Source organism: Drosophila ficusphila, unplaced genomic scaffold (assembly GCF_018152265.1).
Source record: "Drosophila ficusphila isolate 14025-0441.05 unplaced genomic scaffold, ASM1815226v1 contig_2, whole genome shotgun sequence".
Classification (NCBI taxonomy): domain Eukaryota; kingdom Metazoa; phylum Arthropoda; class Insecta; order Diptera; family Drosophilidae; genus Drosophila; species Drosophila ficusphila.
The window spans coordinates 1,217,666-1,234,191 of record NW_025064094.1 but is presented as its reverse complement, the minus strand read 5'-3'; the positions used below and the strand labels follow the sequence as shown (position 1 = coordinate 1,234,191).

General features: G+C 36.8%; 1 protein-coding gene across 1 annotated transcript in view; it reads right to left on the bottom strand.

Moving 5' to 3' along the window:
- Positions 1 to 744: 744 nt before the first annotated feature.
- The window catches only part of LOC108096982 (unconventional myosin-VIIa), a 634,406-nt gene continuing 618,624 nt past the window's right edge, over positions 745 to 16,526 (bottom strand). The window contains 1 exon segment of the mRNA XM_043207602.1: positions 745 to 890. Within this exon segment, the coding sequence (XP_043063537.1) occupies positions 831 to 890 (60 nt within the window). The 3' untranslated portion in view covers positions 745 to 830.

The window sequence follows — 16,526 nt, the reverse complement described above, 5'->3', positions numbered from 1 at the left end:
AACACTGTCTCCGCTTGGTTACCTCCGATTTTAAGAATTTAATGGTCACAATTACACTCACTTAAAATTGTTAACATGGGACCCTTTCACAATTTATAACGAACTTAAAGCCAAGACCTCCATTTCAAAAAACTCTGACTCCGAGATCATCCTTAAATAAACAATTTTTTTCAACACCTCCAATCGAATTTCACCCAGACCAATTCAACGCGATACGCATCTGAATACTGTATATTCTGGATACTGTAAATTTTTTCATCTTAATTTCCGGCCCTCTTGACTCAATCTTAGTTTTCGTGGATAATTCTCTTAAGCCAAGGATTCATTATTGATGATAAGGGGGCAGTCTGTTTTTGAATCCGAATCGTAAAGTTTGCACTAGTTACAAAGTGAACAGCAGTAATTTAAAGTAAAGTAAAAAATATTTCCTTTAGGAAATATTGTAAAAGTAAATACTAGGAAGAAATAAATTTCACACTGTGTACTTCAATTTACATTTCAGTTGGGGTTTATATTGTTCTGATTGATTAGCAATACTTGGTTTGTATAAACACACAACACTACCAGGATTAAACGGTAATACATTTGGTTCACTTATTGTTGGCGCTCATGTAAAAATGTTTATTTATTAGACACTGTTTTTAACCATTATCTTGTTGATCACCTCCTCTGCAAGACCTTATTTCGTCTGATGCCGTAACCGCAAACCAAGCTAATAAATAGTATTAATTGTTTTTTATATTTTTATTAACAATTTTGTTACAATTTGTATTTATTATAAGTGGAGTTCTAAACGGATTATCAATTGTTATCTTAATTTTAAGATTTGTTCATTTGATGCCTTTCGCAATTTCAGAGTATTCCCGAATTAATGTGGTGATTTGAAAAGCCTGAAATAGAAAAAACATGTAATTTTGTTTAACAAGTTTAACACAGATTTTTAGAAAATTAAGAATGCAAAGAAATCAAAGAAATACCAAAAAAAAAAAAAACAAGAAAGGAAGTTAGCTTCGGCAAGCCGAAGCTTATATACCCTTGCAGTCATCAAATATGTCGATCAAAAGAGCTATATGATATATGTGCGAATTCAAATGAATTCTAAATGCTGAAAAGTAGAGTTTTGTTTTGTTGCGTGCCGCAAGTTCAATACCAGTGGCAATAGTCGCCGCAATAAGTACAATACCAATTGGGCTGCGGAGAAGTGAATACGTCAAGAGTTCTTTTCGTACTAATTTTATTCAGTCAAACCTAGGCTTTATATACATGTTTTTTGGTTAGAGATATTTACTTAGGTCTAGTCAAGATTACAATTATTTGTTACATTGGTTAGCCTATCAAAACAGTACCAGTTGGACACAGATATCTTAAAGACAATATTACTACAGATAGTACTGCAGATGGTGTGAAGACGTGATTATCTGTGGGTTTTCTTTTACGATAGGTCCGAACATATGGACACAGGCCGATATCGTCCTGTGCTTGTTTAGGTAGGCCGATATCAACAAAACGACCCTTATCTAAGTTAGCCCATAAATACTGATCCAGCTGCGAACTATTTTTTCCTTGACGAAAATCGTACATTCTCCCGGCCGTTGAACGGATGTTCAACAGTCATTTATGTTGATTGTAAACGGCTGAGTCGTGGATGTAGCTGCAGTTGTAGGTGTACTCGGTCCTTGATGAAGTGGTAATGAGTTGGTAGACTTCTGCTTTCTTTTGAGAAGATGAATAATGCTGATGATCATTACGAATATTAATCCAATATAAATGGCTATTTGATGATGTTCGATGTTAGATAGATTGTGGGGTAACTTGAAGCTATTGTCTGGAAATAGTTCAAATTTTCTCTGGAGAAGTTCATTGAAGTGTAGGTTTTTAGTATCAACTTCAACCGTGGTCTTGGATTTTTTCGGTAAGAATTCGGTCAAATTGCTATCTCCGAATCGAGCATATGATGCCTGTAGTGTGCTTTCTGTATGATCCAGTGTAGTTATTGTGATCAATGTATTTCTAATGATACATCCAGGACTTGCAGTTAAATAGCCAGACTCTTGTAACTCTATTGAAGATGTTCCATCTAGGCAAACAGCAGCTAATTTTAAAGATGCGTTTGTTGCATATATCCATTGATTTGTGGCAGACATTCCATATAAAAGAAATGGTTTTTTTGTATTAATTATTTTACAAGATGCATCTGTTTTATTGTGAAATAATTTCATTTCGCAGCTTGTTTCTGATGAAAGCATTGCTTGCTTGTTGTAACAGATAAATTCTTTTGTTGTTTTCTTTTGACAAGAATTAAATTCTGCTTCTGACATTTCCATAAATTCATCACGATGACTATTGAATGCAAGGAACGGTGAATTTATCTCAATTAGATGAATGCCTTCCCTAGTTAGAAATGGAATTGGAGTCAATTTGTAAATGTCTAAAACTTGAGATGATATTAAAGGAAGTTTCACTTTAATAATGACGTGATCATTTACAATTGTTCCTTCGCCTCTCATTAGCTGATATGCCATAAGTAGGTTATCTGGCGAAATTGGGAGCATCTGTCCAGCTTTTAAATGACCATGAATTTGTTCCAGCTGCTCCTTTAGTTGTCGTGGTGAAATTAACATTGGACTGATCATATTATGACGAATATCTGTTAATACATTTATTATTTCTGTTTGTATTCGATGGAGATTTGATGCCAAGATAGACAGTTGAGTTGATAATGTTATATACCATGAGAGTTTATCAAATGCACTCTTGGTACTTTCTGTGCCGGAGATAAAATCTTCAATCAATTTTAATCGTTTTGAATTGGAAATCTCATCTCTTTTTATGACATTTATTGTTGAATCTATTAATGATGTCTGATTTTTTAATAAATTCAATAGGTGCTTTTCATTTCCTTTAACTTTTGTTATTGTCTTGGCCATTTCGTTAGCATATGTTGAGTCTAATACGCCAAAAAGACTACTTGCTATATTACCAACGATATCTAGTGGGGCTCTTTGCTTCCGTGATCTTGTGAGTAACATATTTTCCGCTTGTAGATCTTCCTCTAAATGCTTTAAATGGTGATACATGCTAGAACACGCTTCTTGTTGTGGAAATTGAGTACATAAATGACCAATTTTAGTTACTCCCATTGAGAATGTGTTCATATCATTCCAGTATGGTTTTAAGTTGTAATAAACAACTATAGACCAGTCCGTTGTGGCCAGTTGACCGTTTCCAATTTTTTCAAAGAATATTCCTGGCTTTGAGACAAATTTTGTTACATTTACTGATTGAGCAACAGTTAATGGTAAAAGAAGAAGCATTACTATTAATGCCATTGCCAATGATGATATCCCTGTAGATTTTTTCCTTTTTGGTGTGGTCTCCTCAACCACCGTGTCCTCAGAATTCTCGGATAGTGGATGCTTATTTGTTGGTTCTTCCTCTGCGAATAACGGAGCAATGTGTTGAATGTCGCGCTTAAAAACTCCTTTTGATGTTTTTACTTCAACTACTCTGACGAAATTGTCTTTTCCAGGGATTATCTTGATAATTCGTCCCATTGGCCACTGCAATACTGGTATATTGTCTTCTTTTATTAAGACTAATGCTCCTTCCTTTATATTTGCTGAGGAGCGTCTCCATTTTTGCTTCTGCTGTAGTTGTTGAAGATAATCCGTTGACCATTGCTTCCAAAATGCGTGTTTGAGTTTTGATACAGCTTGCCATCGCTGTCCTAAAGTCTGGGGTTGATGAGACGGTTCCCTGTCAGCCTGGGCGGTGAGTGGTTCTCCAATGAGAAAATGACCTGGAGTGATTGCTGTCAAATCATTTGGATCATTCGACATGGGAACTAAAGGTCGAGAATTGAGTATTGCTTCGATCTCGACAATAACCGTTTCTAACTCCTAATAAGTTAGATTAGCTGTGATAACATTTTTTAACAGCAAATGCTTAGCTGATTTTACCGCAGATTCCCACAATCCTCCAAAATGCGGAGCTCTTGGTGGAATAAATTTGAAATTAACTCCTTTGTCAATACAATTTTCTACAATGCGTTTTCTTGCCTTTTCTGAAAATATGGCATCTTCCAGCTCCTGAAGCTTATTCCTTGCTCCAACAAAATTAGTCGCATTATCACAATGTAAAGTTTGACATTTTCCTCGCCGACTGATAAAACGACGAAGTGCTGCCAAAAACGCTTCGGTTGTAAGATCACTCACTAACTCCAGATGGACTGCTTTAGTTGCAAAACAGCAAAATATTGCGATATATGCGGTATGTGGTTTTTTACCACGAATTTTGTAGTGAATTTTAAATGGTCCACAGTAGTCAACACCAGAATTCAAGAATGGTCTTGCTTGAGTTATTCTTAATGGTGGTAGGTTTCTCATTATTTGCTCTAATAGTTTTGGCTTGGCTCTGGTACATTTGACGCAATTTAGAATGACACTTCGGGCGATTGTTTTTGCTTTTATTGCCCAATATCTTTGCCGTGAAATGGCCACCAGAGCTTGGGTACCACAATGCATATTGTCTTTATGCAATTTTTCAAAAATTAACTTTACAAGTTGGTCGCTATATGGAAGTAATATTGGGTGTTTCGCATCAAATGACAATTCAGCGGCTTCCAATCTACCTCCAACTCTGATAAGATTATCCTGGTCTATGAAGGGTGTGAGTGCGCTTAGGCTGCTGCTTCTTTCCACTTCACGAGAATTTTTTAGACTCTTAAACTCCTTGTTTAAGTGTTTTTGTTGGATAATGCGGAGAATTACTTTTCTTGCTTGTTCCAATTCATCTAATTGAATCGTTACACCCTTTACTTGTGGCCTTGTTTTTACACGCATAATGTATGCTACTATTCTTAATAGCTTGGAAATGGAATTCCTATGATTAATGCGGTATAGTATACTATCGTTTTGCACTGACAGAAGAGATGTTTCTGTCGCTTTGGTGATGCGCTCAGCTTTAGATGCCATAAATGGTGCAGGCCATTTTGATGGCGGCCCATATAAAAATAGGGGACCAAAAAACCACAGGTTGTGATTTGCAAATTTGGAACCACAAATTCCTCTTGAAGCAACATCTGCGGCATTTTGTTCTGATGATACGTGGCGCCATTCCTTTTGCAGAGATGTTTCCTGGATCGTCGTTATTCGTGTTGCCACAAATTTATCCTTTATTGTGGTAGGACTATTTATCCATGATAATACAATTTCCGAGTCTGCCCAGTAGTATGTTGGGACGGCTTGCATGGATAATTGCTCTTTTACAGTGAACGTCAACTGTGCACCAAGTACTGCCGCTTTCAATTCCAGTCGAGGAAGAGTGATTTGACTTATTGGAGCCAAATGCGATTTTGCACACAGTAATTGTACAGTCACTCTTTTGTCTTTATGAACTGCTCGAAGATAGACAGCTGCTGCATACGCATTTTCAGACGCATCAACAAAAGTGTGGATCTCCTTTGAGGTCGGCACTTGACCTTCAAAAATATGACGTGAAATTTTTATGTTGTTCAACGCCTCTAAGCTGTTACGGAATTGTATCCATTGTTTTTGTAAGTTATCAGGCAAATCCTCATTGTAGTCGAATTTCTCCTTTGTTAAACTTTGCATAAATATTTTTGCTTTAATTACGACTGGCGAGAATAACCCAAGTGGATCAAATATTTTAAATATCTCTGAGACAACATCTCGCCTTGTAATTTTTTGTGTTGTAGCAATTTGTGTCTTTCCGCAAAGCTTATCTATCTTGGGATTCCAGATAATTCCAAGAGTTTTGATACTGCAATCTTCGTATGCCGTATCTTCCAATTGTACATTAGGGATTATATCATCTTTGTTTAATCCCTGTAAAAGTTGGTTGCTGTTTGCGCACCATTTTCTTAGCTTGAATCCCGAACTGATTAATATTTTATTAAGTTCAGTCCGGATTTGTAGTGCTTCCTGGATTGTGTCTGCTCCGGTAATGCAGTCATCCACATAGAAGTCATTTTTAAGCGCAGCCGCTCCTACAGGATACTGCTGTACTTGCTTTGATGCCAAATAGTCTAGGCATTTCGTTGCTAAATAAGGTGCAGACTTAGTGCCATATGTCACTGTTTTCAGTCGATAGTATTTCAACTTTTCGGAAGGGTCGTTTCTCCATACGATCATCTGATATTGCTGATCTTTTGGATTTATCCAAATCTGCCTATACATTTTCTCAATGTCAGCCGTAAAGACATATTTATGTAGTCTAAATCTTAATAATATAGACATGAGAGTATTTTGCACTGTTGGACCTTTGTGCAATAAATCGTTTAATGACTTTCCAGAAGATGTTACCGCTGATGCATCAAATACAACCCGTAGTTTTGTTGTATGGCTATCTGGCTTTAGGACACAATGATGAGGTATGAAATAGTGCGATCTTGGCAGATTCGCAAGAGGAACTTCCTTCATATGCCCAAGCAGTTCATATTCCTTCATGAACTCAATATATCCTTGTTTTATTGCTGGATCTTTCTGCAATCGTTTCTCTAACGATAAAAATCGTCGCGTGGCAATGTCACGACTCTCCCCCAGCGCTGAAGTATGCTCCAAAAATGGTAATTGCACAATGTACCTTGAGTCCTGTGCGCGCTGGATGTTTTCCAGAAAATGGGATTCGCATTGTTTTTCGATTGGCGAATAACATTTTTTATCCGGTTGGAAATTATCAAGTTCCCAGAACTTGACAAGCTGCTCATCCACCTTTTCCGCTTCAGTCAGGACTGCACATACTGATGAAGTTGCTTTTTGTTCCAAAATTTTGCCAGCTACAATCCAACCAAGTTTGGTATTTTGCAACCTTGGTAGTCCCTTTTTAATAAATACATTTTCCGATTGCATTATATCAAAATAATGCTCAGCACCAAGGAGAATATCTATTTTTCCTGGTTTTCCAAATTGAGGGTCAGCAAGTTGTATACCATTAGGAATTTTCCAATTTTCCGTGGATATTGGGTATGTCGGTTGATCAGCGACTATATGGGACATTACAATCGCCTCAAGTCTTGACGCAAAATTTCCGTTTCTGGATTTTAGTTCCACATTAACTCGAGCATTGGAGGTGTGAGCCTTTCCACCTATGCCATTTATTTTATGTTTCGAACTGGTGGTTTTTAATGCTAATTTCTGAATAACTCTTTCAGAAATAACATTTATTTGGGAGCCAGAGTCAAGTAGAGCTCTGAATTCCGCCATTTGTCCATTGTTTCCTTGAACTAGTACTCTTGCTGTGGCTAGAAGGACGTAACCATCATGCTTTCCACTTGCTGATGCCGCAGTAATGACATCCGAATTTTCTGATACTTTTTCCAAGTGCAGAAGTGTATTGTGTTTTTTGTTGCACTTAAAACAATCTTTCCTAGTGCATGCCTTTGAAGCGTGATTTGAATTGAAACATTTTACGCATAATTTATTCTTTTGAGTCCAGTTTAAACGTTCAGCTGGGGTCTTTTTTAAGAACTCATTGCATTTAAAAATGCTATGGTTCGGTTTCTTGCAGAAGAGGCAATTGAAGGGTGTATCTGCCCCTGCTGCACATGTTGTTGGTTTTTTGGATTTCTCTGAAGAAATAGCTTCTAATGTGAGAAACCTTTGCTCCAAAAATTCCAAAAATTCTTTAATTGACTGCATTTCTCGTGTGTTGAGAATCGATTGTTCGTAGAGCAAATGTGTTTGTCGATCTAGTTTTTTTGTTAGAACGTGCAGGAGAATCGGATCCCAATTGTCCGTTCTTATTTCAATATTGTTTAATGCTGATAATGTTTCCTTTATATTATCATGCAACGATTTAATGCTTTTGACATCACTAGATATTGGTGCATGATCTAATAATTTTTGGAGTAAAGTATTGCACAATACTCTTTTGTTGCTGAAACGCTCTTGCAACATATTCCATGCTGTCAAATAATTCGTTTCAGTTAGGGACAAGTGACGAATCAAACGTTCAGCCTCTCCCGTTAAATTAGTCTTCAAGTACCACATTTTTTGTATAATGGGTAATGAAGATTCATGAATCATTTTCTTAAACAAATCATGAAATTGTTGCCATTGCAAATAATTTCCATCAAATTTTGGAATTGTTATCTTTGGCAAAGGTACTGCTGCGATTCTAGGAGAACTTTCTCCAGTATTCTGTGGTCTGTCTACGCCGAGTGCCATTTGAAATGTTATAATGGCATCTTCAGCCATTAAATATCGGGAATCATCGTATCCCAACTCTTTGGGGTTTTTAAATCTTTTGTGAATTTGGACATGAATCCTTTTAATTTCAGTCCAATTTTCGAATATGATCGCCTTAAAATTTTGGCGTGTTTCAATCGTCACCTTACTCATGATACGCTCTAATGTATCAATGAGCACCCTTTGCTCACGGAACATGGATTCAATTTCCAAATCTTCTTCCGTAGATGTTAGGGAGGCAGTTTCAGCTTGCAGGGTTGATAGGTTTGTTGTGAATATATTCTGATATTCACTCACCAGGTTTCTAATTTCAAGAAAGTAATTATTTCTGAAGTACCCATGATCGATTTTTTCTCCTTTCAGGGTACGCTGGATCGTATCATCTCTGGAGGCAAAATTTACCCATAGACCCTCCAGATTAGCCAAGCGTTCTGTGTAATACGCAGGCTTAGATTTTCTGCTTTCGGAATCTTTTTTGAAATTCCTTATAATATTTTGGATGCGCTCACCCAGAGCATGCTGTTCATCCAATAAGGAGCGAATGCTTGAAGATGCCATGTTTTACTTTTAATTATAAACCTTTTAGAGGTATATTGTTGATGATGTGCCTCGACTCACACCGTGGTTTATAAAATAAATGTAAAAATGGTCAGTAATCAAGATTCTATATATTTTTGTGTGTGTTTTTGATCGCCAAGTTGATCGTACACAAATCGCAGAATATTATAGTCGTCTGCTGTTTTAAAAACTGTCTATCGCCAAGTTGATAGCAGTAGATGAAAAGTTGCTTCGGTCGCCTAGTTGACCTTTTAATCACTACCGTGATTGATTTCTGAATGATCAAACTATGATCGATGATGCGGGTTCAAATTGGAGTCCCAATCTGAACAATGGTTGCGGTTCGAAGTCGGGGGTCACCAAATGTGCGAATTCAAATGAATTCTAAATGCTGAAAAGTAGAGTTTTGTTTTGTTGCGTGCCGCAAGTTCAATACCAGTGGCAATAGTCGCCGCAATAAGTACAATACCAATTGGGCTGCGGAGAAGTGAATACGTCAAGAGTTCTTTTCGTACTAATTTTATTCAGTCAAACCTAGGCTTTATATACATGTTTTTTGGTTAGAGATATTTACTTAGGTCTAGTCAAGATTGCAATTATTTGTTACATTGGTTAGCCTATCAAAACAGTACCAGTTGGACACAGATATCTTAAAGACAATATTACTACAGATAGTACTGCAGATGGTGTGAAGACGTGATTATCTGTGGGTTTTCTTTTACGATAGGTCCGAACATATGGACACAGGCCGATATCGTCCTGTGCTTGTTTAGGTAGGCCGATATCAACAAAACGACCCTTATCTAAGTTAGCCCATAAATACTGATCCAGCTGCGAACTATTTTTTCCTTGACGAAAATCGTACAATATATTTGTCCGATTTTGATGAAATTGAATATGTAGGTAATTCAAAAGTAGTTATATATATATACAGTCGACTCTCGTTAATTCGAAACTCGAGGGACTCTTGAAATATTTCGAATTATCGAGTGTTTGAAATATCAAATGGTTCGAAATTTGCGAGAGAAAATAAGTAAAACTTCGAATTATTAAGTGTTGGTTAATTTTTATTCAATTTTGTTGAGAGAGTACTCAAAGGAATCTTAAATTCGTTTCACTCTTCTTCTCACCTTCTTCTACTTTTTCGATTAACTTTTTCTTTTCAGCAATCGTCAAACATTTATACTTTCTAGGGCTCATAGCTAACACTAACTTTTAATATGCATACCAACGAAAGAGTAATAGTAACTGAATAACTACACAAACCAATTCGTAAGAAGTGTGTGCGTCAAATGGTCAAACTACATAATCAAAACAAAAACAAAGGCAAGTTTGAACTCTTCGCAAAATTTCCGCCTTTTTTCTCTGCAACTTTGAATTGTCGAGTGTTAGACGCTGATGAGTTCGAATTAACGCGTTGTTTGGTTAAATATCAATTATTTTTTCGTTCGAATTACCAAGTGTATGAAAATGTATTGATTTAGTTCGAAATATAAAGAGATTTTGTAGGGAACTCGTGATAACTTTGAATTATACCTAGAGAGGTTCGAATTATCGCAGGTTTGAATTAACGAGAGTCGACTGTATATATATATATTCCAAAAATCATGCTTGTCTGATGAAAAACAACGATGTTATAATTTTATTTCCCGTATTTCAATATAGATTTTTCCATCGCTCCTATGGGAGCTATATAATAACGTTGTTAAATCAAGGGTTATTGAAAAACTCCATGTTTTGAAAATCATGCTCTTGGGATTAAAAACAACGACGTTATAATTTTTTTCCCATTATTTATTTATATATTTTTCGATCTTTTGTATGGCAGCTATATGATAGAGTTTTCCGATTTTGATAAAATTTTATCCGAAATTCAAAAGTGGTTAGAAAACGCCATCTGGAAGAAATCAAGTCGATCTGATCAAAATTAACGGAGTGAAAATTTTTTATTTCATTCTCTCGTATGGGAGGTATCCGATAAAGTCGGCCGATCCGGCCCGTTCCGACTTATATACTGCGTGCAATAACTACACACCTTTTGGGAAAGTTTCAGCAAGATAGCTTTAAAACTGAGAGACTAGTTTGGGCAGAAACGGACAGGAGGACAGACGGACAGACGTACAGACGTATTTTGATTCAGAAGGTGATGCTGATCAAGAATATATATACTTTATGGGGTCTGAGGTGTCTCCTTCACTGCGTTGCAAACTTCTGACTGCAATTCTAATACCCTTTTGTTCTGCAAGGGTATAATTAATAGAAAAATCGTCATAGCTTCGGTGTTGTTTAGCCTTTATGTATTTATGTAGCACAGGATTTAAGAGGATCAAAAATAGATGTTGGTTGATTCTCAGACCTATGCAATACGCTCACAAAATTTCATGAGAATCGGTATAGCCGTTTCGGAGGAGTATGGTAACAAAATCTGTCACACGAGAATTTTATATATTAGACTAGCTGCCCGTCCCAGCTTCGCCCGGTTTTTTTTTAAATAGTTACCTTTCACACAAATATTATAAAGAGGTAAATTTGTTTGCTTGTTTGTTTGTTTGTTTGTACTCGCGTCCTCGCGCACGCGCTATCATTATTACTATTTCTAACAATTTTATTATTGTAACAACTCCCAAATTTATTATTGTAACCATATATCCGATTGGAATGAATTAAAAAAATATTGAAAGCTAGATACATACCCTTGATAATAAAACTATAAATTTGGATAAGGATTCATGTCATGACGCGAGTTTAACCTATTTTTGTTCCTGAAGGCGAATTAATTTTATTTTTGAAAACAAAAACTGTTATTTTTGGCTAAAGTATGATCGTAGAATAAACAACCTCGCGGACTTTTTTGTAGATCTTAGTAATACCTATAACACCGTAGTACATTATTTTGTTCTATCATCAATAGTTTTGACAGCGCAAGAAAGATTTTCATTTTTCCACCATTTGTTAAAATATTGCAATTTTCTTACGGATACCAAATTTTTTTCAAAATAAATTATAGCCTATGTTACTCCCCGATAATGTAGCTTTTTATCGGTCAAAGAATTTTTTAAATCGGGCCAGTAGTTCCGGACCCTATTCTTTACAAAAAAACAAACAAATTTGACCTCTTTATAATATTAGTGTGATTACCTACTGAGTTTGCAATGTATAAGCGGAAAAATTTGTAAAATTATTAAAACATTAAAAACCCTAAAAAAAATAAATATTTTTTTTAACATATTGTGAATCTAAACCATCCTCAAACCGCCTGGAATACACACAAAAATTTCATAAAAAAAGGTCCAGCCGTTTAGGAGGAGTTCAATGACTATCACGCGTACAGAAGATTTTTTCAGAAGATTTCCCGTCACACGGGAACGCTGTCGAAATGTTACTCAAAACAAACCCATCACCAAAACCACAAAAAACTTCACTTCACTTAAATTCACCAAAACCACATAAATTGAGTCAAAATGCTATGGTAGCGTGTGTTTGTCGGTGTGATGAGGTAGTAACTCACTTTATATGCGATTTTTGGTATGTCGATTGGGATAAAAAGTATCCTATGTCCTATACCTGGCTCTAAGCTACCTCCCTACCAATTTTCAGCCAAATCTGTTCAGCCGTTCTTGAGTTATAAGTGGTGTAACTAACACGACTTCATTTTATATATTAGGTTGTTTGGTAATGGCATACCGGTTTCTTTATTGATTTTTGACGACGATTTTAACATAGTTAGCATTGTCCATATTGTTACCATTTTGATAGTAACTTGTATATGCCTCTCCTAAAGAAGTCCTTGTCCCTACTGGCAAAAGACTCGGCGGTTCGATTTTCACAATCCTCCCTTGAACTCAATTTATTATTATAACCTAATATTTGGTTGTTTGGTAATGACATACCGGTTTTTACATTCAAATTTCGCGCTTCGCTTGTGAAGTCAAATATAATCGTATCTGGTAATGCTGTATATCGTTTGAAAGGTATTGTGACTGTCAATTAATAATAGACAAATAGTCGTATCTGGCAATGATGTATATCGTTTGAAAGGTATTGTGACTGTCAATTAATTATAGACAAATAATTTGCAATAAAATAAAATTGCGACTATAATTAAAGATCTAAGCTATCCTATCTCTCAAGTTGGATCAGACTGCTCACGGTGTGCCAATTTAATTTAAAATCGGTTAAGTAGTTAAGAAGTCCATCGCGGACAAACATCGTGACAGGAGTTTTATATATATAAGAATAACGGAAATAAAATTGTAACATCGTTCTTTTTTATCAGATAAGCATTTTTGGAATATAAAGTTTCTAACGACTCTTGAATTATGAATTAAATTTGATCAAAATCGGACAACTATAACATATAGCTCCCATATCGACGCATTTCCGCGACTGTATCGTATGTAGAAAAATCAAATTTTACAGTAGAAGCTTTTTCTTTATTTTTGTATTTCGGTATTTTTGTGCGATTGCAGTATTTCCATGCAAATTTGTATGGACAAACGATAATTTCGCGCGCACATTGTAACATACGATAAAATTGAAACTTAATTTTTATCAGAACTATAGGGCTTTCAGTTATAATATTTCACAGGGTAGTGAGACATTAGGTGCCTAACAATTTTGCATTAAAATCTCAATTTCGAAAAAAAGCGACATACGATACAGTCGCGGAAATGCGTCGATATGATCGATAGTCGAAAATATGGAAAATGAATAGAAAAATCGTCTTAGCTTCGATGTTGTTTAGCCTTTATGGATTTTGTTCGACATATTTGATGTTTTTCGATCTTTCGTATGGCACGTTGTCGGATTTTTATAAATTTTTTTTCGCGATTCAAGGGTATTTAAAAAACTTTATAGCGTGCACTTGCTTTGTGTTTTTTTTTCGTTTCCACAAGTCAGCCCATAAAGCAGACTTAATTAGAATTCGAGTCAAAACGCCGCCGTGTATAGACGTGTTTTTCAATCGCTCAGCGAAATGACGCTTTCCCATATAAAAAACCCCTATGTTTACCTTATTATACCAAACATAAACAAATAAGCAGCCTCAAGCTAAAATGAGTGAGCGTTGCACTCAAACTCAGAGTGCGCGCCCTCGCTCAAGCATCAACAACGCTTACTTTACAATAAAGTCATGCGCCGACAACAACAGTGCACATAGCACCCTCTCAGTGTAGCCTCAGAGAGCACGCTCTTGCTCTCCCGCGCTTTTACAAGCAACGCCCAAAAACAACAACCACAATCAAAACAGTTCCACAAACACACCAGCCGCTCTCCCTAAGGAGCAATTATCTTGGAGCGAGCAATGCACTTCACCGTTGCCCACGATCTCTATTCTCCCGCCAACCCCAACGTCAACACAACCCACAAATTGCCAACAAAGATTTACAATACCGCAGCAAGTACCACACTAATAAACTCCAAGCTACTAACATTGTCTCTGCCACTCTCCACAACATATGCAACAACTACAACAACGACAGCACCCCTAAAAACAACAACTATAGACAGTCGCCTGGACAAGTAAACGAACACACGAACTCAACCAAAAACAACGGAGCAAAAACCAAAGAGCCACTCAAAAAACACTCAAAGAGTACTGGCTAGCAGAACCACGCTCAAACAACCGCTTTGAGTTGCTGGCGCATGAGCAAGACGATAAAGCTCAAAACGACAATGGGACAGACCGGAACCTAACCGCGCAAATACCACAGCGAAAGCCTCCACCGATCTACGTACAAAATATGGAAAATATCCACGCACTAACAACTGCACTAAACTCACTGTCCGAGACAAAGTTCGAACTAGAAGCACTCTCAACGAACGAAATAAAAATACAACCACAAGAAAGTATACACTACACAAACATCCTAAAGGTACTTAAAGACAAAGAGACCAAATTTTACACGTTCAGACCAAAAGATCAGAGAGGATTTAAAGAATGACACAAAAAAGCCACTCCCTCTCTTCTCAATTGAACTTAAATAAAAATTGAACAAAATTAGCCATTTATTACACTGCAAAGTTGTTTTTGAACCACCGCACCAAAAACGTATAATACCTCAATGTACAAACTGCCAAAAATACGGGCACACAAGAAACTACTGTACGAGAGATCCCTCCAATTATAAAGGCTGTATGGTCTACAAAGCCCTACAACTCCAAAAATACCCTAGTCTCCGGCAAAAGGAAATACCACTAATCCAGACGCCACCCGAAATTGCCACAAAAACTACACCTGACTTGATCAATCCCAAAATATCATACGCAGAAGCTCTACAAAAACACAAACCTCCAACATCAACCCACCAAACTTTCCTACACAACGACGAGCCGTTCATCCCAACAAACGCAAACAATAACCAACAACAAGAGGACATGCAAGAGCTGAAGACCCTTATGAAACAACTGTTTGCACAGATGTCAAGCATGATGAACATAGTTACTATACTTGTATCCAAACTTGACAAACAATAATTTGATTATCGCAATCTGGAATGCTAATGGAATATCGCGTCATATCCTAGAAATAAAGAACTTCCTACAAGAAAACCAGATTGACATAATGCTCATCTCAGAGACCCACGCCACAGACAAAACATACATCAGCATTCTTGACTATACCATATTCTACACAAACCACCCAGACAACAAAGCCCATGGAGGCACAGCGATAATCAAAAATGACGTAAAATGTGTAGAGGAAGAATGGTATAAGGATGCAAACATACAAGCAACGACAATATCAATCTCGGACCAATCGGGACAACTAATCATCTCGGCTGTTTACTGCCCACCCAAATTTAATAACACGAAAGAACAATACCTTGACTACCTAAAATCGCTTGGGAATCGATAGCTGGCTGGAGGAGACTATAACGCCAAGCATGCCTCCTGCGGATCGCATCTAATAAATGCAAAGGGAAGACAACTACACGAAGCTATCAAAGCCAATAATAGCCGTACAATAAGTACAGGAGAGCCAACCTACTGGTAAACTGACACAAAAAAACTTCCCGACCTGATTGACTTTTGCATTACCAAAAACTTGACACACCAAAACATAATAATTAAGTCAAGCCTGGACCTATCATCAGACCACTCACCAATCTTAGTAACCATAAAAAGCACACCACACCTGACAAGCAACACTCCGAGACACAAACACCAAACGAAGTGGAACCTATTCAGGGAGATATTACTTGACATGGCCTCCCTAATAACAAACGAAGAACTAGACTCTGCTATAATGCACTTAAACGAACACATAATTAAAGCTCTATGGCAATCGACGCCGGCTCTGACTCCCGTAATAACCAAAAGGACTCCATCACACATAAATGACAAAATCAAACATAAACGCCAACTAAGGAAAATATGGCAGTCCACCAAGCACCCAAATGACAAGACCAAGCTAAACCGGGCAACAAAAGATCTGAAACAAACGCTACAAGAGTACAACGAAAGCCAAATCAGGAGACAGCTGGAAAATCTGGAAACAACGACATCTACAAACTACTCACTATGGAAAGCAACTAAAAAACTGACAAAAGCAATTATACATAAACATCCAATAAAGACAAAGAAAAACTCATGGGCAAGAACAAACAAAGAAAAAGCTGGCCGAACACTTTGAGGAAATTTTTACGAACAGTATGGACAACCAAAACATTGAGCTCCCATCACATTTACCCAAACTCAACTGTGCAATCAGAAAAACGACGATATACGAAATAAGAGAACAAATATTAAAAGTCAAAGACA